This window comes from Heloderma suspectum, chromosome 10, assembly GCF_057233095.1.
Source record: "Heloderma suspectum isolate Gila_16-S chromosome 10, 16-S_ref, whole genome shotgun sequence".
Taxonomy (NCBI): domain Eukaryota; kingdom Metazoa; phylum Chordata; class Lepidosauria; order Squamata; family Helodermatidae; genus Heloderma; species Heloderma suspectum.
In genome coordinates, this window is record NC_139467.1 from 6,946,687 (window position 1) to 6,969,605 (window position 22,919).

The 22,919-nt window shown below is 48.2% G+C and overlaps 1 protein-coding gene across 1 annotated transcript in view; it reads right to left on the reverse strand.

The window, feature by feature from the left end:
- The window catches only part of RYR1 (ryanodine receptor 1), a 173,182-nt gene that overhangs the window by 49,204 nt on the left and 101,059 nt on the right, over positions 1-22,919 (reverse strand). The window contains exons 64-79 of the mRNA XM_084814879.1: positions 21,980-22,218; positions 21,514-21,595; positions 20,164-20,294; positions 18,373-18,687; positions 17,481-17,721; positions 15,862-15,949; positions 15,365-15,457; positions 14,090-14,104; positions 12,168-12,338; positions 10,307-10,366; positions 9,504-9,641; positions 8,748-8,860; positions 8,414-8,510; positions 6,632-6,738; positions 5,293-5,344; positions 2,610-2,687 (exon numbers count right to left, since the gene is read on the reverse strand). Coding sequence (XP_084671005.1) covers positions 2,610-2,687; positions 5,293-5,344; positions 6,632-6,738; positions 8,414-8,510; positions 8,748-8,860; positions 9,504-9,641; positions 10,307-10,366; positions 12,168-12,338; positions 14,090-14,104; positions 15,365-15,457; positions 15,862-15,949; positions 17,481-17,721; positions 18,373-18,687; positions 20,164-20,294; positions 21,514-21,595; positions 21,980-22,218 — 2,020 coding nt within the window. The remainder of the gene's footprint in view (positions 1-2,609; positions 2,688-5,292; positions 5,345-6,631; positions 6,739-8,413; positions 8,511-8,747; positions 8,861-9,503; positions 9,642-10,306; positions 10,367-12,167; positions 12,339-14,089; positions 14,105-15,364; positions 15,458-15,861; positions 15,950-17,480; positions 17,722-18,372; positions 18,688-20,163; positions 20,295-21,513; positions 21,596-21,979; positions 22,219-22,919) is intronic.

The window sequence follows — 22,919 nt, forward strand, 5'->3', positions numbered from 1 at the left end:
TAGCAAACACTCTTTTCCAACAGCACAAGAGGCAACTCTGCACATGGACATCACCAGATGGTCACTATCGAGATCAGATTGATTATGTACTTTGCAGCCAAAGATGGAGAAGCTCCATACAGTCAGTAAAAACAAGACCTGGAGCTGACTGTGGCTCAGATCATGAGCTGCTTCTTGCAAAATTTCGGCTGAAATTGAAGAACGTAGGGAAAACCACTAAACCATTCAGGTATGACCTAAATCATATCCCTTATGAATATACAGTGGAGGTGAGGAATAGATTTAAGGGATTAGACCTGATAGACAGAGTGTCCGAGGAACTATGGACGGAGGTCCGTAACAGTGTTCAGGAGGCAGCAACTCAATCTATCCCAAAGAAAAAGAAATGCAAGGAAGCCAAGTGGCTGTCTGAGGAGGCTTTATAAGTAGCTGAGGAAAGAAGGGAAGCGAAAAGCAAGGGAGAAAGGGGAAGATATATCCAACTGAATGCAGAGTTCCAGAGAATAGCAAGGAGAGACAAGAGGGCCTTCTTAAATGAACAATGCAAAGAAATCGAGGAAAACAATAGAATGGGAAAGAGTAGAGATCTTTTCAAGAAAATTGGAGATCTCAAGGGAATGTCTTGTGCAAAGATGGGCATGATAAAGGACAAAGAAGGCAGGGACCTAACAGAAGCAGATGAGATTAAGAAGAGGTGGCAAGAATACACAGAAGAACTATACAGGAAAGATCTTAATGTCCCTGATGGCCATGGTAGTGCGGTCACTGAACTTGAGCCGGACATCCTAGAGAGTGAAATCAAGGGGGCCTTAGGAAGCATTAGTAACAACAAAGCTAGCGGAGATGACAGTATTCCAGCTGAGCTATTTAAAACCCTAAAAGACGATGCTGTTAAAGTGCTGCACTCAATATGCCAACAAATTTGGAACACTCAACAGTGGCCACAAGACTGGAAAAGGTCAGTTTACATTCCAATTCCAGAGAAGGGCAATGTCAAAGAGTGTTCAAACTACCGTACAATTGCGCTCATTTCACATGCCAGCAAGGTGATGCTCAAAATCCTACAAGCTAGGCTTCAGCAGCATGTGAACCGAGAACTACCGGAAGTGCAAGCTGGGTTTCGAAGAGGCAGAGGAACTAGAGATCAAATTGCCAACATTCGCTGCATCATGGAGAAAGCAAGAGAATTCCAGAAAAATGTCTATTTCTGCTTCATGGACTACGCTAAAGCCTTGGATTGTGTGGATCACAACAAACTGTGGCAAATTCTTAAAGAGATGGGAGTACCAGACCACCTTACCTGTCTCCTGAGAAACCTGTACGAGGGTCAAGAAGCAACAGTAAGAACCGGACATGGAACAACCAATTGGTTTAAAACTGGGAAAGGAGTATGACAAGGCTGTATATTGTCGCCCTGCTTATTTAATTTATATGTAGAGTACATCATGTGAAACGCCGGGTTGGATGAATCACAGGTCGGAATTAAGATTGCCAGGAGAATTATCAACAGCCTCAGATATGCAGACGATACCACCCTAATGGCAGAAAGCGAAGAGGATCTAAAGAGCCTCTTGTTGAGGGTGAAAGTGGAGAGTGCCAAAGCTGGTTTGAAACTCAACATTAAAAAAACTCAGATCATGGCATCTGGCCCCATCACTTCCTGGCATATAGAAGGGGAAGAAATGGAAGCAGTGACAGATTTTATTTTCTTGGGCTCCAAGATCACCGCAGACGGTAACTGTAGCCATGAAATTAAAAGTCGCTTGCTCCTTGGGAGGAAAGCTATGGCAAACCTAGACAGCATAGTAAGAAGCAGAGACATCACCTTGCCAACAAATGTTCATATAATCAAAGCTATGGTTTTCCCAGAGCAACGTATGGCTGTGAGAGCTGGACTATAAGGAAGGCCTGAGCGCCGAAGAACTGATGCTTTCGAACTGTAGTGCTGGAGAAGACTCTTACGAGTCCCCTGGACTGCAAGGAGGTCCAATCAGTCCATCCTAAAGGAAATCAACCCTGAGTGCTCATTGGAAGGACAGATACTGAAGCTGAAGCTCAAATATTTTGGCCACCTAATGCGAAGAGAAAACTCCCTGGAAAAGACCCTGATGCTGGGAAAGATTGAAGGCAAAAGGAGAAGGGGACTGCAGAGGATGAGATGGCTAGATAGCATCACCGTTGCAATGAATATGAATTTGAGCACACTCCGGGAAAGAGTGGAGGACAGGAAGGACAGGCGTGCTATGGTCCATGGGGTTACAAAGAGTCAGACACGACTTAACGACTGAACAACGACAATATAAGGACAGGCTGATTAACAGAGAGATGCAGAAGTAGAGATGGTTTCAAACATGGGATGATTCTCTCTTCCTCAACTGTAAACAGGCGTGCATGACTTTCTCTGTGGTAGCATTGTGCAAGCACTGAAATGTAACATGGGATGCCAACTCTAGCCCTCCTGAGACTTTCCAGCAAGTTTGGAAAGAAAACAAACACAAGTTTCTAGTGTTTATGGCTGGAAAGAGAAGTCTGACAACAAGTGGACTAACCAGAAGTCAGTTTGAGAGGCTGTGAGGGCTAGGGAGGCTGAGCACAGAGGAATCACTTACTTCAAAGGGAACTTCAGCTTCTTCCTCTTCTTCACTACCATAACCACCTTCTCCTTCACCTTCATTTATGTGGCAACTCTGGGGTTCAGGGGATGAAAGGAAAATGGGGGTGAGCATGTACACATGGAGACCCTGTCCCACATTTGACCTAGCAAGAAGCTCGCTCGTGCTTTGGTGCTCCCTGTGGGCTCCCCTCTAGAGCAGGGGTGGGCAACTTTTTTTCTGTTGTGAGCCACATTCCCTTGTGGGCAAACTGTTGGGGGCCGCACAGTGAGCAGGACCAAACAGGGGGTCCTGTTTGGCACAGGAGGCAGTGAGCAGGACCAAAGCTAGAGGTATGCAAAGTCAGAAGTGGTTGGGCCACTCCTTGTCTCTTTCTCTTTTTTCTCTTTGTGCCACCCCCTTCTCTCTCTCTCTCTCTCTCTTACTCTCTCTTCCCAGGCAGCAAGCTGTCATGGAAGGGACAGAATGCTCTTGCAAGAGGTCTGAACTGGTCACGCGCAGAGGGCTTTTGAAATTAGGTGGAGGGCCACAGGAAATTAGGCCGAGGGCCACAACTTGCCCACCCCTGCTCTAGAGTTAACTTTTGATTCAGGAAATCAGTTGCATTCGATTGTGGGCCCCTTGGAGAGACAAAGAGGACTCCCTAACCCACCCTTGTTCACTGGGGAATTGATAAGAGTCATACCTGAGTCACATGTTGGCCTTTCTCCCTAATACAAATAATATACCACACAGAGGCTACGTATCACTGATACCACCACTCTGGTCTAACTAAATGGTTGCCCCTGTTTTGCTTTGGAAATGGAACACTGGACTAGGGGTGGGCAAATCAGTCTAGTTCCGGTCCATATCACTTTCACACTTAAGAACATAAGAACTGCTGTGCTGAATCGGACGGCATACCTAGTCTAGCATTCTGTTCACACAGTTCCCAACCAGCTGCCTATGGGAGGCCAACAAATAGGAGACAAGGGCAAATGCACCTCTGGCTCATGTTCCCCAGCAACTGGTAGGCAGAGGCATCATGCACGCATTCCCCAATGAGTTTGTTCCATCCTGTTTCGGCATTAATCTGCAATTTTTATCTGCGTAAAAATTTACACTAAAATATGTCATTAAATATGTATTATAAAACCGATTTTCTCCCCAGACTTGCATTTTTAAATGTATTCTGATGCGTTCTTTGAGCCAAAAACTGCACTGGGACATTCAGAAGTACAAAAGCCAGTAGATAACTAAGTTCCAATCCACACATTAGTCCAGGAGGTACAGATCAAGTCAGTTCATATTGGGATTTATGAAGATCTAATTCCTCAAGCATCTCAGTGCTGGACATCCTGTGAAGGTTCCTTCTGCTCAAATGACGTCATCCCATGATGGGTGACTCCTCCCACCCACTGGGGAAGGTGGGGCCTGCAGAGGCTTCCCATGCACTGGGTGTGTGGGTGTGATTTGTTCCAGCTGTGAGGATAATGGTCCCTGATGGACGTGTGAAGTCTCTGCAACAGTCTTCCCCAACCTGGTTCCCGCCAGATGTGTTGGAGTGCAACTCTCATCATTCCCAGTCAGCATGCTGGCCATACTGGCTGGGAATGATGGGAGTTGCACTCCAGTACATCTGGCGGGAACCAGGTTAGGGAAGGTTGCTTATTACATTCTGCCTCCATTGTTGGGTGAGAGGAGTCATCGATCACAGGATGTCCTCTACCATCTAGGCAAGAACAGGTAATTTTATTCTAATGACACTTCATTTGAGCAGCTGTCCAGTATCTTTTGTTTGTAAGTCAAATTAGCAGTACAGCAAGCAAATTGCAATTGCTTAACACTGTTATTCAAAAGGTATTTGGAAACAGGATTCAAGTTACTATGTTGTTCCACCATTGTCTCTCCAGAGCAACATGGGATTATGAATCAAAGCTACTTAGCATGCTCCGCCAATGCTGCAGTTAGAAAGAATATGAGTCTGAAAGGGGAGGAAATATATCTATGTCCTTTCACTTCCAGCTCTAGGGAAAAGGGATGTTTCAGGAGAGGAATGGAGAGGAACCTGGTGCAGAATATAGAGCAATGAAGACATGTCTGCACTACAAATATAAAAGTGGTTTCACTGTCAGGACACCTGTCCGAAGAAACTCTGGGAGCTGTAGTTCTGCAAGGGTGTCTAGGGAATTTGCCAGGGAAAATCCTCAGTGACCTCACAAGAGGAAACCACAGCAGTTAAAAACTTTTCTTAGGTGATAATTTGGGTTGCTGCCTTTCTCTGTTGGTCCTGCTCCTGTCCTTTTTAGAGCAGCATGGTACACAGCTCTCCCTGCCTCAAAAGGAAAAGCTCCTTATTTTTCCATGTGTCAGACTACTGCTAAAGGCACAGCAGCAGGAGCCGTAAAAAGGAGTGGAAACCGTATAGATCAGGGATGCACAACTTGTGGCCCTCCAGATGTTTTAGCTACAACTCCCATCAGCTTACCCAATGGTCAGGGCTGATGGGAGTTGTAGGCCAAAACATCTGGAGAGCCGCATGTTGCCCGCCCCAGCTCTAAATAGTATGGATGGAGTCTGCACTATGAGGGCATCAGTCCTGCTTCTAAGACTGATCGTATGTCATTTTTTTTATTGTTTTAAAGGAGAGTAATTGGACTGAAACAGCGGCCCAGGGCACAGGGGCCCATCTCTCACTTACCTTTGCCATGATGTCAGCATATGCCATGTAGAGATAGTCCTCATCCAATTTGCTGGAACAAACCAAACAAGACTCAGGATCTGATACCTGAAGCTGACCTCTCACCACACTGCTCTTGCTCAGCTCCCAGTAATTTCAACAGAGCTTGTGCCAGAAAAATACTTGGCGGAGGCAATTGTTAACTGACATTCAGGGCTAAATGAGATGCACTCATGTTCAAGAAGCACATGCTGGCCTGTTTGTGTATAAAGCGGGGGGTAGGAGGGGCTTTATCATGGCATCTGGCCCCATCACTTCCTGGCATATAAAAAGGGGAAGAAATAGAAGCAGTGACAGATTTTACTTTCTTGGGCTCCAAGATCACTGCAGACGGTGACTGTAGCCATGAAATTAAAAGACGCTTGATCCTTGGGAGGAAAGCTATGGCAAACCTAGACAGCATAGTAAGAAGCAGAGACATCACCTTGCTGACAAAGGTTCATATAATCAAAGCTATGGTTTTCCCAGTAGCAACATATGGCTGTGAGAGCTGGACTATAAGGAAGGCTGAGCGCCGAAGAACTGATGCTTTCGAACTGTGGTGCTGGAGAAGACTCTTACGAGTCCCCTGGACTGCAAAGAGGTCAAATCAGTCAATCCTAAAGGAAATCAACCCTGAGTGCTCATTGGAAGGACAGATACTGGAGCTGAAGCTCAAATATTTTGGCCACCTAATGCGAAGAGAAAACTCCCTGGAAAAGACCCTGATGCTGGGAAAGATTGAAGGCAAAAGGAGAAGGGGATGGCAGAGGATGAGATGGCTAGATAGCATCACCGATGGAATGAATATGGACTTGAGCACACTCCAGGAGAGAGAGCAGGACAGGAAGGCCTGGCGTGCTATGGTCCATGGGGTCACGAAGAGTCGGACACGACTGAACGACTCAACAACAACAACAACAACAACAAGGAGGGGCTACTTTGACTATCAAGTTGAGAGGAGAGCAAAACCTGTGCCCCCCCCCCCTTTATCTCATTGTGTGCAAGCTGCTTTATGTAATTTCCCCCATCCTGGCTCTGGTACTGGATACTGGACGGCTATGGAAGCGCAGCCGAAAGCATCCGAAATCAGCAAGGAAAGGTGAGGAAGGGGTGGGTGGGAGGGTTTCCTCCCGTCCCACTCATGCTCAGTTGGGTATTAAAAGCAGACATGCCCACCCCCCAACAACAGCCCCACTTTATAGCCAAATGGGCCACCGCACATTTGCTAAACAAACATGTTTCTAGCTTGGTTCAGAACCTCAGTGTTTCATGCTCAGCCCACCCTGGCTCCCATTCCAACACTCTCTCTGTGATTCACCTCTTCTCTGTCAGCGCAGTCCTGCTGAAATGCAGGATGAGCTGGTGCAGGGGGTCCGGTTTCTTTTCTCCTTCTTCTTCCTCCTTCTCCTCTTCCTCTCCTGGTTTCTATATCCCATCCCCCATGCAGAAAAAAGGCAATGCAATGTTAGAAGTTAGCTTAGGACAGTTCTGAAAATGTGGCATATTCTCAAAAGCAGATCTATGGGGTAAGGCTTCCTTATCCTGGAACAGGCAACAGAAGCCTTACCGTGCAATCCTATGCATGTCTACTCAGAAGTAAGTCCTACTGAGTTCAGTGGGACTTATTCCTAGGTAAGTTTGCATAAGATTGCATCCTTAGAAAATCGTCTTCCTGGGAGATGACAGAGCGGAAGTGACAAAGGTAAGACTGCAGGCATTTTCAGAAGCAAGAGTGAGAACATGGTGTGACTTTCCCACATTTAGCAACCTGTTATATGGCTTAAAACAGCACCCTAACTCTAAAATCCAGCTAGTATAGGTATATTACTTTATATTTCAGTATTATGTTGCTTTACATTTTAGTAGTCAGGTAGATAAGAGGATTGTCATAACCTACAAAAAGACAGCCAGGAGCTGAAGACTCTGTGTGTGGGATTCTTTTGGAGGGGGGAGGGAGGCATGACAGTTAAACTGCTCAACTTAAAATCTGTGCTACTGTGCCCTAAGGCAGGCTAATTGTCCTGTTAAAGAGAACAAACACAAACTGGCCCCTAACACAGGGAGCCCCTCCTTTATCCCACTTTCATTTCTTGGTTCCTCTAGATGTCCTGACATCATCCATTCCAAGGCTTTGCTGTGCACAGGCATACCCAACTGGGGAAGGCCCATGCACAGCAATGCCTCCTTGGCTGTGGCACTGAGGGGGAGGACCACTCTGCCACCCGACACCTTGGCCAGGGAGGTTTTGCTTGCTTCACACCTTTATTTTTTATTTCTTTTAAAATTTACGATTACATTTATATACTGCCCAACAGCCGAAGATCTCTGGACAGTTCACAACAATTAAAATCATAAAATACAATACGATAAAACATAATATAAGACTTTAAAAGTTTAAAAGTAGCATGTAAAATGAAGTAAAAGCCAACAGCAGTTACAACCCAGGGAAAGCCTGGGTGAAAAGGTGCATTTTTAGGAGGTGCTTGAAAGATGCCACATTTTCTGCCTCCCGGACTGCACTGGGGAGGGTTTTCCAGAGGGTTTAGCCCATGGGGGTGGGGGCATGCTGCTCATCTCAATGTGGAGGGGGAGCGGAGTACAGGTGAACCCCTGCCGTTATCTCCAGTCACTGACTGGAGGTAACAGCAGGGATTCCTCTCTCTGCTAGCCTGTGGAGGCTGGGGTCTGGGGAGGGAGCCCAAGGCTCCATGGACCGGATGGGGAACCTCCATGGGCTGGATTGGGCCCCCAGGCTGGAGGTTCCCCATCCCTACTCTGGAAGCAGGAGAATCAGGAACCTCTATGGTCCATTCTACACCCATAGCAACCCCAATGTCTTTCTTGTTCTCCCGCCCAATCATTCCTAGCAAAGGGGTTCTATTCCCAACGCTACTCTTCTTGGCCTGGTACTGCTGACCTCAGGACACCGCTCTTCATTTTCAGTACGTTAGATGTACAGGGGTTTTACCACAGAGATGCAGGGATAGGATGTGCCCCTCTCTGCACACACAGTCACGCCCAGCAGCAGTGTGCAGTTTAGTACTGAGCGTTCAGGCTGGTATCACTTTGATCTTATCTCTATTATGGTCCCAGGACTCACAGACAGATCGTCAATCATCCTGTCTTCGAAGGGGTGCTCTTCCGTGAGGATCCAGGACAGCTTGTAGCTCTCCAAGAACATGTTGCAAGCCCGGTGTCTGGAAAGCAGAGGGACAGGTCCGCAGTTAGCCCAACCCTGTCCTGTCTCATATGCTTTATGAAGAGATGCGGAGGGGTGGGGTTGCTATCTATTTTGCAACAGTGGGGCCAGCTGGTGGTCCCAGCAATGAAACACCTGCATGACCACAGATGGGACACTGGAAGGTATGCATACAGACTGAGCCAAACACAAATGAGTGGGCTGCCACACAGAGCCTCCCTCTCATCTTACTCACCTGGGCAGGTTGTAGAGGGGTGTCATGCGGAAGCAGGCCACCACAGCACGCCGGCGTTGCTTGGAGAGCAGTTTGTGCCACACGGCCTTCTTTGACTTGTAAGGATGCTCTGTCTGTGGGACACACACAAAGTTCAGTGGGGCTGGAGGCCAGGACTGCCAATGGCCCTCCCCTACTCTCCAGCTTCCTGTTGACTTCTCCTGACCTGTCTTCCCTCCCTTTTCCACACATTTCCTCTTTCTGACCCCCCCTCTCACCGAAGGGCTGGTTGGAGACATCAGGGTAGAAATCAATTGCAGCACAATGTGGGGGGAACACTACTAGAACAGGAACCCACTCTCGCCATATCTGTGGAGGTCATTCCAAATGCACAAGAGTTAACTAGACAGCCCCAAGCTGCACTGAAGTGTCTTGTGAAGTGTCCTTGAAGTGTCCTTCAAGCTGTCAGCACTGTCAGCATCTGCAGTTATTTCAATGAGCTCCTCTATAGGAGCACTCTAGTTAATGGAATGGCAAACAAGATGGCAACACCGGTAGGGACCTTTAACAAGACAGGCAGTCTAGGAGGCCCTGAACAGCTGTCTAGTACACCCTACATAGCCGCCTTGAGTGCCATTTTTGGTAGAAAGGTGGGGCACGGATCAAATAAATATATACATACATACATACATACATACATAAATAAATAAATACACTGTTTATTTGGCCATGTTCATTCACCCACTAACCCAGCATGCCAGCTTTATCTGCTTATACCTGCTCCAGGTGGTAGAGCACAGCTGAGACCTCCTGAACCCGTCTGACAATCTTCTCTGGATTGTTGCAGTCCTCGGCTTTGCCAGACATCTCCTTGTAGAGAGCCATCTGCCAGCGCATGGATGAGGAGTTCTCACACTGCAAAACAAAGGTGGGTGTCAGTGCAGCTGAGAGCAATGGGAAGCAGCCATCCCACCTCTTTAGAGCAAGGGGGTCTGCCTCACCCCCACCTCCCCACTTTCCCTGCCAATGTGCATGCACAAGACTGATACAGAGAGCTTAGGCAAGGGCAGAGGAGGTGAAGACATCTCCTGGATGCTGGAAGAAAAGCAAATTCTTCTCAATGGGCCTGCTGGACTAAGAGAATGTGAATAGAGGGGGTAGTCGCTTGGAAGCTGGTGGCAGTGGCTGAATAGAGGAGACTCAAAGGCCTTCAAAGTGAACCATAGAGCCTTGGAGGCAATTCCACACCTGTACACAGGTAGGGATGGGCAAATCAATCTATTTCCAGCTTGAATCTTCACGGTTCTTTTTTTTTTTTTAATCCATACCGAAAATTGCATTTAAATAAATACTTTTGAGGTATATTTTCTAAACATATTTCTTCTCAAAATACACATTTTAAACACATTTTGATAGTTTCTTTGAGCTGAGAACTGCATTGCAACATTCAGAAAAGTGTGAAATCTGATAGGTAGCTGCTATGTCCAATTAATCTGGGAAAGAAGGATCTGGTCAGTTTGTACTGCAATTTACAAAGATCGAATTCCTCAAGCATCCCTACGCACTGCACCAGCACTCACCTTGCCCTGAAAGTGCAGGTTGTTGTTGAGGTATTCACGCACCTCCTCATCGGTGTCTTTCTGGAAAGTGGGGGGGAGGGCGGGGGGAGAGAGAGAGAGAGAGAGAACATTCACTTGTGCAAAGTGGCAGTAGTCACTCCTGTATTATTTGGAAAAAAAGTCACTGTGATCTGTATTGCTCACAGAAGCTTTATGTTTTCTATACACACACACGCACGCACGCATACACACATACTGGATATTGTTGATTGCGATTTTTATATATGAATGTTGATGTTACTTGCATGTCGTCTTGGAAGAATATAATAATATCCCCTCCTAAAACACAGGGATATAAATAATTTCCATAAATAGATAAACAAACTCAAAGGGGATCATGTTCAGTGTAATCGTGAGGATAGCCCAGAGTTCTTCTTTGCATTGCTTAAGGGGCAGCCCAGCGCCCTGGGAAGTGCTGAAGTTAACTAGCAACACTTAATGCTTTTTAAAGTTCAGAAATGGGGTTTATACCAGAGGTGTTGAACCTCATTTGGCCAAGGGCTGAATTCCATTTTGGAGAACCTCTTGGGGGCCACATTCCAGTGGGGGGTGGAAAGAAGGGGCAGGTCAAAGAGCAAAAGGGGTGGGGCTAAAATACAAAAAAAACCAGCCTGTCTTAGCTTAATGCTCTTATTTCCAGTAACTAAGACTTAGGAAAGGCGTTCCAACCGTTTAGTTTGGGGGGAGGGGGGATATGGGAAACCACAAAATGATTGGTGGTTGGAGGGAAAGGGGTGTGGCCATCTGGAGAACCCCAGAGGGCTGGATTTGGCTCCCAGGCCTGAAGTTTATTTATTTATTTCATTTCTATACTGCCCAGTAGCCAAAGGTCTCTGGGCACGTCACAGAAATTAAAACCACAGAGTGCAGCATAAAACAATATGAAATATGAAAGCTTAAAACCACAATATAACAGTACAGCCAGAATAAAACCTAGCAGCAATGCAGAGATTTAAAATACGGATTTAAAACACTGAGGCTAAAAGATTAGGAAGCTAAAATGCTAAAATACTGGGAAAATTAAAAAAGGTCTTCACCTGGTGCTGGAAGGAGTACAACATAGGCGCCAGGCGAACCTCTCTAGGGAGCTCATTCCACAGTTGGGGGGACACAGCAAAAAAGGCCCTCTTCCTGGTAGCCACCCGCCTCACTTTCTTTGGCAAAGTTCTGCACCCTTGGATTATACACTCTGTTTTGTTTAAAGTACTCTCTCATTTTAAAACAGCATTCTCCCATCCCTTCATAATAAATAACGGTGGGCTTCGGGGCCTCTGGTAGGCCAAATTGCCTCACAGAGCTGACCATGCAGCGCAGCATTCTCTTTTGAACCATGGCCAGTCAAGATGTCACCTGATCCTTAGACTGGCCCCACTCACTTCATAAGAAGAAAGTGAACCAGAAGGTGCTAAACTGAGCAGGAGGGTGCTATTGCTGGTGTCCTACTTAGGGGAGGCTGGTTGCTCCAATTTCGGAGGAGTGGAGGTTCCATTCCGGGTCTTAGTTAGAACCATCCAGAAGTCTAAAGAACCTATCCAAAGTGCTGGACCCCTTTTTGGGATAGGGTTCAGCACCTTAGATACCTTCTTTAGACTTATGGATGGTTGTAACTAAAACCCAGAATGGAATTTCTGCCCCACTGAAATTGGAGCCACCAGCCTTCCCTGGTCCAATTTGTGGACGTCCCGCCAGCAGCTGCTTGGCCATGGTGTGAACAGAATGCTGGACTAGATGGACCTTTGGTCTGATCCAGCAGGGCTCTTCTTATGAGTTCCTTGCATCCTGCCCCCCTCCCCTCCCCCCAGTCCTGCCCAAACCCTCTCACCAGGGCATAGCGTATCTTGGCCAAATTGATCAGCTCTTGGTCGGTGGGGGAGCACATATTCAGGCCGATTGGGAGCATTTTCTTGAGGGTGGCCACGATCAGCGAGGTCTGCACGGAGTAGCGGTCGCCCCGGCGCTTCTTCTTGGTCCGCTCCTGGTCTGAGCCACCCGACTGGGGGAAGGATTGCGAAAGGAAGATGTGGGTTAGCATGGGGTGGGACCAGCCACTTGAGCTGTCCCAGGCATGCCAAGAGATCAGCTGGGCAAAAGCTTAATGGCCAAGCGCCACTCTGACATGGGATTCAGTGATATGTAGAAGGGGGTGGGCAGGCTCAAAGCTCCTCCCTTGGGAGAATATGGGGTGAGGTGCTTCTTTTGTAGAAGAGAAGAGGATAACGAGCCCACAGTGTCAGCCAAACCATGGTTCTGGACTCCTACTGTCCTGTGAAGCTGAGGTCTACTCCAAATGCAAGAGGTCTAATACACACACAGAATCTTCAAACTGGTGTAGGGATTGGGGGGGGGAGAATCTGTCCATTGTCACTTCTGGGGTGTTCTGCCAGGAGTATGTGGATCAAAAACCTACAGCATGCACTGGCTTCTTGATCTACAAACTGGAGACAAGCAGCAATGTGCATGGCTTTTCCTGTCTAGGGGATATTGCTTTGTATAGGGGAAACATCCTGTTCAAAGCTGGGGATGAGAAGGAGGCACTGGGATGTGGAGAGGAAATGGTGTCTGGGAATGTGGAATTAGAGGTGGAGAAGCGGGAAGAGGTTGGGTGGTGGAGAGAATTCATCTGAATTTTCGAAGAGATCTAGGCAGGAGCAGCAGGTAATAGTGGAAGTGATTGGGTCTCAAGGCTATAAGCCTGGGGAGAAGGGGCACTAATCACAGGATAGTGATTTGCAGGAGACCCCAGACTCTTTCTGGAATCTCACAGAAAACAGGGCTGGAAAAAAGTCTCTTGTTTCTCAGACACCAGTGTGAAATTCTCAGGTTCCAGGGTGACCAGATGCCTGGGATTTCACCCGCCACACAGAAGGGAATGAAATATGGAAACTTGTCAAGAGAGATAGGATTGGACTGGCATAAAATGGAGCAGTCATCATCCCCTCCCTCAAAAAGACGGAAGAAAACAAACTCAAGACGTCACCCAATCCCCACAGACTTTGCCCTCCTACAGTCAGCCTTGCAAAAGAGCCTTTCAAACGTCTACACATAACCACACACAAGACACACAGCGCTGTTGGCAGCCAAGACACATAACCTGCCACTTGTGGCATCACGGGCACCCCCTTCCTCCCTCCCACATGATGACAGGTCAATAGGTGGTGAAGGCTGTCACAGCAGCTGGATTATGGGCTCTGGGATCCCGAAGGAGAGGGGAGAAAACTGAGATGGCAGATACAGGAACCCAGAGGATGTGAATCCAGATTAGGGGATGGAGGCCCAATGCATGCTGGGAGAGGAAGGTGGCTTCTTGGGACAAAAACATGGCAGCCTTCAGGGAAGGGACCTCTAGAGGTCAGAGGCTTTAAGGTAGTCTGTCCAGTGAAGATGAACGGCCTGCCATGCCATGTCAGAGTGACTCCCAAGAGCAACATGGCATCTTGCCCAAGTGCATAATGGAAGGTCGGTCCCGCCAGTGGGGTGCTTGATGGCTCATTGGTGCCAACCCATCGGATGCAATGATGCGTTGCTGCCAGAGCTGCGGAAAGCCACTGCGCTCTTGCCATCATCCATGCAACCGCGCCCCCTTCCCTCTCCTCCTGCCCCTGATCATTTTAGCATGATCCCTGCCACTCTCCCAAGGGGAGGGAGGGGAGGGTCGCGGCAGAGATTGCATTGCGCCATGCTGTCTCCACGTGGTCCAAAAATGACAACAGAAAGGGGCGGCAGAATGGCCGTTGTTTCTCTAACCTGGCCTTCTCCAGACTAAACTCACACATGGTGCAGGGAGAAGAGGAAAATAAGACAGAAGAGGAGAAAGAGAAGGTTAGAAGAAGTGGCAAACCCTCGCCACACCCAGCACGGACTCAGAAAAAGAACCTGTCACCCAGAACATGGCGGATTCAAGATGTTATGAAAGTTCCCACCAGCTTCTTTCTTCTCCCTGCCCCCCCCGCTCCCCCCCCCCCGATCAATCCAAAGAGTAAGAAAAGCTGCTCACACAAAGAGGCCCAAGATTGGGCATGGGGCAGAATTTGGCAGTTACAGAATCTTGTCATTGACCCTCCCCCACCAACGAACCCATCCAAAGAAGAAAGCCACATTTCTAGTTCTCATTGGCTGCAAGAGGACAGAAAGAGAAAACATGCAGGCAGGGTCAGCCGAGTGATCCTTGAGCAGGACATCCAGAAGTCAGCGCTTTGTTCCCTGACCTCCCTATACCTCCCTCTTTGCTTCTTCAACCCATTGCTCCCTCCCCACTCCTTGCTCTCTGCCACTGCCAGTCTTTGGCCAGGCTTTCTGAATGCTGCAAAGAGATAAAAATTTAATTATACAGAGGGAGGGTGGGGAGGGAGGAACACACTTGGTGATGGTTCAAGAAGAACAGATCTTCCCAGCCAGTTGCACCTAAGGTTAAGGGGGCGGGATGATGGGACCCCCCAGAGGCAGCCTGTAACACTGACTGAGGAGCGCCTGGAGACAGACAGACAGAGAGGGCTGGGTGGAGTGCATTTGGCTCTTGCAACCTGGCTCAGGCTGGGCTCACCTTCAAGGCAGGAGAGGCACCTCTCGAGGAAAGGGAAAGGGCAGGACTAATCATGCTACTTAATAATTTCCATAGGGCTTTTTCACTCAAAGCACTTCACATACATTAACCTCAGGAATCCATACAACAACCCTATAAGGAAGGCCAGTATTATGACTGCCATGTCAGGTATCTGGAGAAGGAAGGGCTGAGACTGAGCAATCAGGACCCGCTTCAGGGAATCTAATGACTTCATGGCTGTGTTAAGGTTTGAACTAGGGACTTCCTGCCTCACAGCACACGCTCTTCCCTACAGAGCTATGCCAGTCCTTGATCCCTTCTGGTAGAACTGAAGCCCAGAAGCTGCTGCTTTAAGGGTTTTTCTAGACTGCACCCTTGATGGACAATATTCTGGCTCTAGGTCGGGGGAGACCCATATTGGAGGGCATACCCTCCATCCACTCACCCCCAGCCCAAGACCCCCCAGGCGCTCCGCTCACCTTGGACATTTTGCTCTTGCTGTCCGCTGTCAGGAAGGACATGTTATTGATTTCATTCTGAACCACGAAGTTTTGCTCTTCCCGTTTGAAGTTCTAGGGGATGCAAAAGAAACCAAGGAATTACAGCTGTGCTCTCTGGGAGTGCACTGGTAGATGCGCTCAGGGGATCTGGATTTGCCATATCTGTCTAAAAGAGAAGGAACTATTGTCCCTGCTTGGAGCCCAAATGGATGGCCATGAAGGAAGGTACCCTCTCCCTCTTGGCAGTTTTCAGTTTTGCCCCCGGAAGTCTCCCACTCAAACAACGAAACATGGCCAAAAACATTTTGCTGCTCCAAGAGGTGGATCCCAGGACCCCTCATGACACATCTGAAATACAGCAGAAGAGCTGAACCCCTCTGCAACACCACAAAGAAGCCCAGGGTTCACCAGCCAAGGTGATCATGTCTTTGTTGGCACCCGCACAACTGCCACTCTCTGCCAAAAAGCTCACTCACGTGTGATTTGGACCAGTAAATGAACACCTCCCCAACCATCCGGAACAGCTCCTCAGCATCTGAGTTTGGCTCTGTCAACCAATTGGCCCTGCAGATCCAAAGAGAACTGTTAGTAGATATCCCTGCATAGGTAGGACTTATTCTGAGGAAACCCAGCACTGGCAGGACATGACATGCCCATCTTTTTCCTAGAATCAGGATGCATTTTTAAAAGCAGAGGCATTTTGTTAACATGGGATATTAGGTCATCTGTTTGTGCAAATACGCCCATTTCCTTCCAGCCCTGTGATTGGAAGGAAAGTCATCATCTGATGGTGCAGTTATCTGGAGATAAACAATACATCTGAAGGTCACCCTCAGCTTGTGTAAATCATGGGGGACTTGAACCAGGGACCTAGGCAGCAGAGCCCAGGTGCCTTACTCCCTGTGTCACTGGGCCACTTCTGAAACTGAGGAATTACCTCTGTTATGCTGCTATGCATGGCACCTATATGGTGGCCACAGCTGGACCATGTGACTGGAGGACCCTAAAGGGGCCAGTCTAGTTCTATATTTATTTATTTATTTATTATTAAATTTATTAATCGCCCATCTGGCGGGTCACCCAGCCACTCTTAACCAAACTGTGTTTTGCTACAGGAGGGCTACAAATGGAAGGGTGTTGTTCCGCTCATGTCCTGCTTGTGGGTTTCCCATGGGCAGCTGGTTGGCCATTGTGTGAACAGAATGCTGATGTTTTTGACACTTCTCCAAGTACTTGAAAGGCTGTCACAGAGAGGAAGGCCAGGATCTCTTCTCCATCATCCCAGAGTGCAGGACACGGAATCATGGGCTCAAGTGACAGGAAGCCAGATTCCGGCTGAACATCAGGAAAAGCTTCCTGACTGTTGGAGCAATATGATAATGGAACCAATTACCTAGGGAGGCGGTGGGCTCTCCCACACTGGAGGCATTCAAGATGAGGCTGGACAGCCATCTGTCAGGGATACTTTGACAGATTCCTGCATTGAGCAGGGGGTTGGACTCGATGGTCTTATAGGCCCCTTCCAACCCCACTATTCTATGATTCTGTCTTTTTTCTTACCAGAAAAAACTCATTAAGGAAGAAAAAATGGAATAGCTGCACAATGCCTTTTGATTGTTAATGCCAGGAGCCTTTAGTCTGGAAGCACTCTAAGGATATCGTCAGATGGAGTAACAGCACAGTCTGCCTGCCCTGCCCATCTTTGACTATGCTCCTGCTTCTGGGCGTTTGGTTTTCATCCAGTACCCGGCCAGCAGCCTGTCTTTTGACTATGTCTCTCCCTCTGGCCCGGAGTCCTTGCTCATTGATCCAGTGCCTAACCTGTGGCCCATCCATGACAACTTCTGCCATTTGACTCTCAGCTGCAGCCTGTCGCAAGGTGAGGCCCCTCAGCTGACCACTTGCATTCAAAAAGAATGCTGCTGAAAAGCAACATGGCCATGGGCCATCTGCTTGCATTCATGCAGTTTATTTTGAGCCCTGTAATGGCTGCTGCTGCAGGAGTGCAATCTTTTAGGGGTGGTGTGGACACAGGAGAAAGAAATACAGGCACGCAAGTCTAGGAGGCACACACCCCTTCCAAAGTCTGCAGTACCTGCTGTTGTCGACGTATCGGATGAGCAGTGGGTAGAGGGCATAGAGGTCCCGGCAGAGCACTGAGAACTCATCCCGGATCAGCAGCTCAGCATCCTCCGACTCCGTCTTAGCCTCCAACCGCAGCTGCTCCTCCTCAGCCACCACTTTCCCAGAGCGCTTCTTCAGTTTCTCCATGGTGGGAATGAAGTGGGAGCGGAGCAGTTCCGGCTTGGCCTTGCTGACGATGGGCTGAGCAAAGACTACAAAAGAAGGAATTAAGGGGAGGGCAGTGGTCAAGAAAAAAGTGTCCCTCCACCATCACCACCAATCCGCCTTCCCTCAGACGCTTTGGCAGGCCTTGGGAACTTCCCGGCCACCTAGTTACTCAGACTCTTGAAACTGTATTGCTGACACCTGGAAACTCACTGTTCTGGCAACTAAGGATTGGATGCCTGCTTCTTAGAACCAGCAGTGGCTTTTCCAGCTTCTGGCACATGTTGTCTGAGGCTGCATTGGACGTAGACGACCCTTAGCAACAGAAATTCTATATAGCCATGCCTATATTTCCCAGGATGTGTTGGGGATTCCTGGATTCCATTCCTCAGCCCTTTTACCGCTGCAGCCAAGGGGTCCCAGGCCCTGGGCAACCTGAGTGCTACTTTTGGCATCCCACTGAACATGGCCATACATACTGAGTGGCGAGTGATGTCAGGCACAGAGGGCTTGCAGCACAGAGATGTGGGGGCAGCCTTCAGTTCAACGCTGGCAGTTCAGGCTATGTGTCATTCTACTCTTTGCTTAGTCTTCCTCCACTAGCCCACCAACATCACTCTGGATCTGGACCCGATTCCCGCTTCAAAGGAAGAGGCTCCTAAAACCAGACATTCACCCAGATCTTTGACCCTTCATACCCGCCAACCGCTTCATCCAGGAAGCCTCATCTATGCCCAGGTTGTTGACAATGATTTTCAGGATGTTGCCCAATAAGGTGTTGAGGTGGTCGGATGTCACTTCAGTGCACCAGGGACCCTGGGGGTTGGTTTCAGGGCCTCGCTCCCACCAGCGGGGCAAGTAGTTGCACAGCATTGGCAAGGTGACCTCAATCACGTGGGGCATTTCGGTGTAGCGGGCCCCTGATTCCGCCAGTCCGCTGATGTCCTTCATGAGCCTCTCCAAGACCGGGATGTCTGGGCACATCTCCTCCACGCAATTTGGCAGGCCTAGGACTGGGGATGTGAAGGGGAGGCCGTTAAAGCCATGGGCTCGGAACAGAGGTCTTACAGGCTTAAGGGAATGTAGGCTTGCTGGCACCAGCGTGTCCCCAAGGTGGATTCCCCTCCCAATTTTTATTTTTTTAAATTAACATTTTCTTACTGGCAGCTGGGAGCACTTCAAAGCACAGTGTGTAAGTGAATGGATGGAGGATAGATGGGTGTGTGTGGTGTGCCATGGGGGGTGGGAAGACAGACAGAAAGAGAGAAAGTGTGCATCTATGGGTGGCAGAGGGAGAGAGAAAAAGAGATGGGGGAATGGGTAGGTGGGTAGATGTGGGGGAGAGAAAAAGAGTATGCCTTCTATGGAATAGGTTTCTCTTGGCTCTGAAAATTGTGGGTCCAAAGGAGTTGTTGGGGCTCAGTCCCCACCTTTGCCGTGTACTCAGTCTTTTGGGCAGGTTACTTGTCCTTTGTGACTAGCCATGCCTCCAATGACATCCATTTTGTGGTGGTGCCAGGGACAGTTTCTCAAATTGCCAGATGTGCCCACAGGCCCCAAAAGGTTGCCTAGCCCTGCCCTAATGAGATACACCCACAGTGCCAGACCACCTCCCTCCCTGACTATTCAGTACTCACATCCAGAAGCCTCCCGCACAGAAGATGGTGCTTCCCACTCAAAAACCTGGCTTTAATTCTTTTTGAAAAGAAAAAAAGATCAGTCTTCTGGCTTCTCAAGGCTGCAGAGAAGAACCTAACAATATGAAGGTAGCTTGAGAAGTATAAATGTGGGGAGGTGGCACTTCAGTGGGACCTCTTTATCCCACTTTAGATACATTAATCCGGGTTAGGTGTATAAGAAACTAGGAATGCAGCCTCCATGTTCAGAAGCAGTATAGCTGATTACATCAAATGCTGGGAACAAAGGACAGGGTAGGGCCATCCTCATCATACCCTACTTTGTGGTCTTCTCTGGCCACCATCAGAAAAAAAAGAGAGCATTGGGCTCAAAGGACTTTTATCTGATTCAGTGTGACAGTTTTCATGTTCTCAGTTTGTTCCTGTCCCTTCTCCCCAGTGCTTCCTTCCCCATTCCCATTCCTAGCACTGATTCTCTGCATCTCCCAAAAAGAAAATCCCAAATTCTGGAAAAAATCATGATCAGGAAATTCCAGAAAAATCATGACCAGGAAACTCAAAGAAAAAATGTCAGAACACTTACACTCATTTGTGCCAATCACTGAAGTGGAAGAATGAGAGGTTTCATGTTAAACAATTCTAACCCCCAGTTCCTATTGTTGAGTGGGAGCGCTTGGACACACTAAAATGACCCACACATGAGAGTGAAGGAAGGTGGATGGGAAGAGGGAAAGAAAAGGCAAGGAGGAGTCTAGAGTGGGGCTGCGTGCTAAAAATGCAGGGGAAATGGATGACATTTCAAGGCAAGGAGGCTGCAGTCCACCTGTCCTCTCTCCCACCACTGCAACTCACTGGCTCGCTCCCTCGGCGATTTGGTGGTGTAGACAGAGTAGGGGTTGTATTCGTTGATATGGGGCTCCAGGAAGGCCACAGGCACTGCTGCTGCCAGCCGTGCCAAGCACTCCCCAAGTTGTGGGCGTTGCCTGCAGAGGGTGAGAGAGACAGACATGGGGAGACCACATGGCATGTTTTACCCTGGTGAACGGTGCCCAAGCGACATCTAAATACGCTCTCCATCCAATATAGGGATGCCATTGACCTGCCAAAGCTGAAATGTGCTACTTCTTAAACCAGAGCAACTCATGGTGTCAAGGGCTCCTTGGAGGGCTCTCAGTCTAATCCAGTAGCCAAGTCCAGACACAGACAAAGGGATTCTTTTCAAAGCTTTATTCTTCTTTTACAACTTAACAGCTCTACAGGTAGCAACTAGATCTGAGCAGCAGCATCCCTATGCCCTAAGTTAGAACACATGGTTTGTTTGGATATTGTGGTACATAACACCTTTTTAACTGAGAAGGGTGCTTCCAAACGGAGGGCTCCTAGTGCAACCAGTCAGAATGTGTTGTGCAGCTATTCCACCTTTTCTTACTTAATGGATTTTCCACAGTAAGAAAAATGATGGAAGAAGCAGTGGGAAAACATGGGAGGGCTACGAGTGGAAGATGACATTGTTTGGACCCCGTATAAAAGCCTTGACTGGAAGCACCCAAAGAGGACATAACTCCTCTTGCATCCCAGCACCTTCCTCACTTCAGCTCTGCTTGAACATGTGATAAAGTTTTATTGAACTGAAGCATCTAGGGGTGAAGCAGTGGGGAAGCTCACAACATTCAGTCCAAACATAGTCTCCTTTCCGGGGTCCAGTTCTGAAAAACCCCACTTCTGCAACTTCGAGGCTGACTGGCTGGCCCACAGTGATCTCAACAAGACAACAAAGACGTGCACGCATGCATGAGCGCGCGCGCGCGCGCACACACACACACACACACTCACTCACTCACTCTCCAACATCCTTGGAGCAATTTTACACTTTGAAAAAGTCTTCTTCTATTTTTATGTATGAAATCAAGAAGGATGACTGCATGAATGCTCATATGGGACTTAAAACATTTTTTCAAAAAGGAAATGTGATTAGCAGATAAGCATGCCTGACATTTCAGTTGTGAAGCCTCGCTCACCCCACGTGGTATGGGGACTTGCCACGAGCTGTCTTTCAGAATTACGTCTGCTTTCACCCCTATGGTGCAAACTTCATTGGTGGGCTGTGCTCCCCATGGACCCATCTTTCCATGGTGCAACCCCCACCTTTCCAACTGCACAGCCTTCTTGCTGGACCACAGCTTCTCACATCCTTGTACTCACCTCTCCACGTAAGGATTCTTGGTTGTGCCCAAGGAATAAATACTGCATAGAGTTCGGTAGCAGGAGACCTGAACATCATCCACTGTGGTGACACAGAAAAGAAAGAGAGCGAGCAGAAGGTTCACATCCAGAATCATATGCTTTCTCCCCCAAACAGTCCTCTGCTGTCATACAGATGCAGCCATCTGTTCCCCACCATTTTCTGCTGGTTTCTTCTCTCAGAAGAGTAGCTATTTTAGATTTAGCCTTCCACCAAGACCTTCCACCAACTGGCTTCACAGCCTTCCACCAACCCTCTTACCATCACTGCACTTCATTGGAAAAGCTGGCCGCCATTCACAACCCTTGCCCGGGAGGGGCCCCTGTGGCCCGTTCAGGACCTGCTTGCATTGCTCATGGCAACCAATATCAGGTCTAGCCTTGACTTGAGGCCCAACCCCACCCACTCTTCCCCTGGATTGCTCACAGATGACGTCGTCCCCGAACTGGTGCTGGGCGATGTGCTCGAAGAGGGAGGTGAGCACGGGCAGCAGGGCCACAGTGGTGTAGGTGATGTTCTGGCCCACCCCCTTGACCTGGGTGCGGGACTGTGACACCTTGCCCAGTTTGAGGTTCTCCACCATCTTCTCAATGTCATCTGAGGCGCCTTCAAAGAAAGAGCGCAGACCAGCCTTCACAATCTCAGGGCCCGATTTCATCACTGTCCTGAAAGAAAGACACGCACAGATCGGATCTCCGCAAACTTACGGGTGTGGAGGCCATACCCCCGTTGTTAAAACTGCAACGTTTAATCACTTTGAGTCATCCGTTTGGTGGGGTGAAAACTTTGGATCAAGTAAAAAAATTGCCCCAATTAATCAGGCAGTGCATTAAAAATATTATTTTTAATACAAGTACTTATGAAAACTACAAGTACCAAAAGGCACCATCTTAGGAGAAGCCTCCCTCGTTCTCTCACACACAGAGAAGGGAATGCTTCTCCAAAAATGATGCCTAGTAGGGATATATGTGTCATCTAGACCTACCTTCCCCAACCTGGTGCCCTCCAGATGTGATGGACTGCACTTCCCATCATTTCTAGCCAGCATGCTGAAGGGCACCAGGTTGGGGAAGCCTGACCTAAACACAAAGAAACTATGTTTTTTGCTTCAGAACTATAGTTTTCGCTCATATACAAATTAATTCAAATTTAATTGATTAATAGACTTAAGATGATCCATCAACTATATTAAATTTGGTGACAGCCCTACCCACCATTATGTTCCTTCCCTCCCTTTGTTTGTTTCTTTTTTCCAGTATTTATATGGTGCCTTTCAGGGCAAAGGCTTCTAAAGGTGGTTTACATTCAACAATTTAAAACACAAAGCAATTCTTTAAAAACATATATAGAAAAACAGTGACAAAAT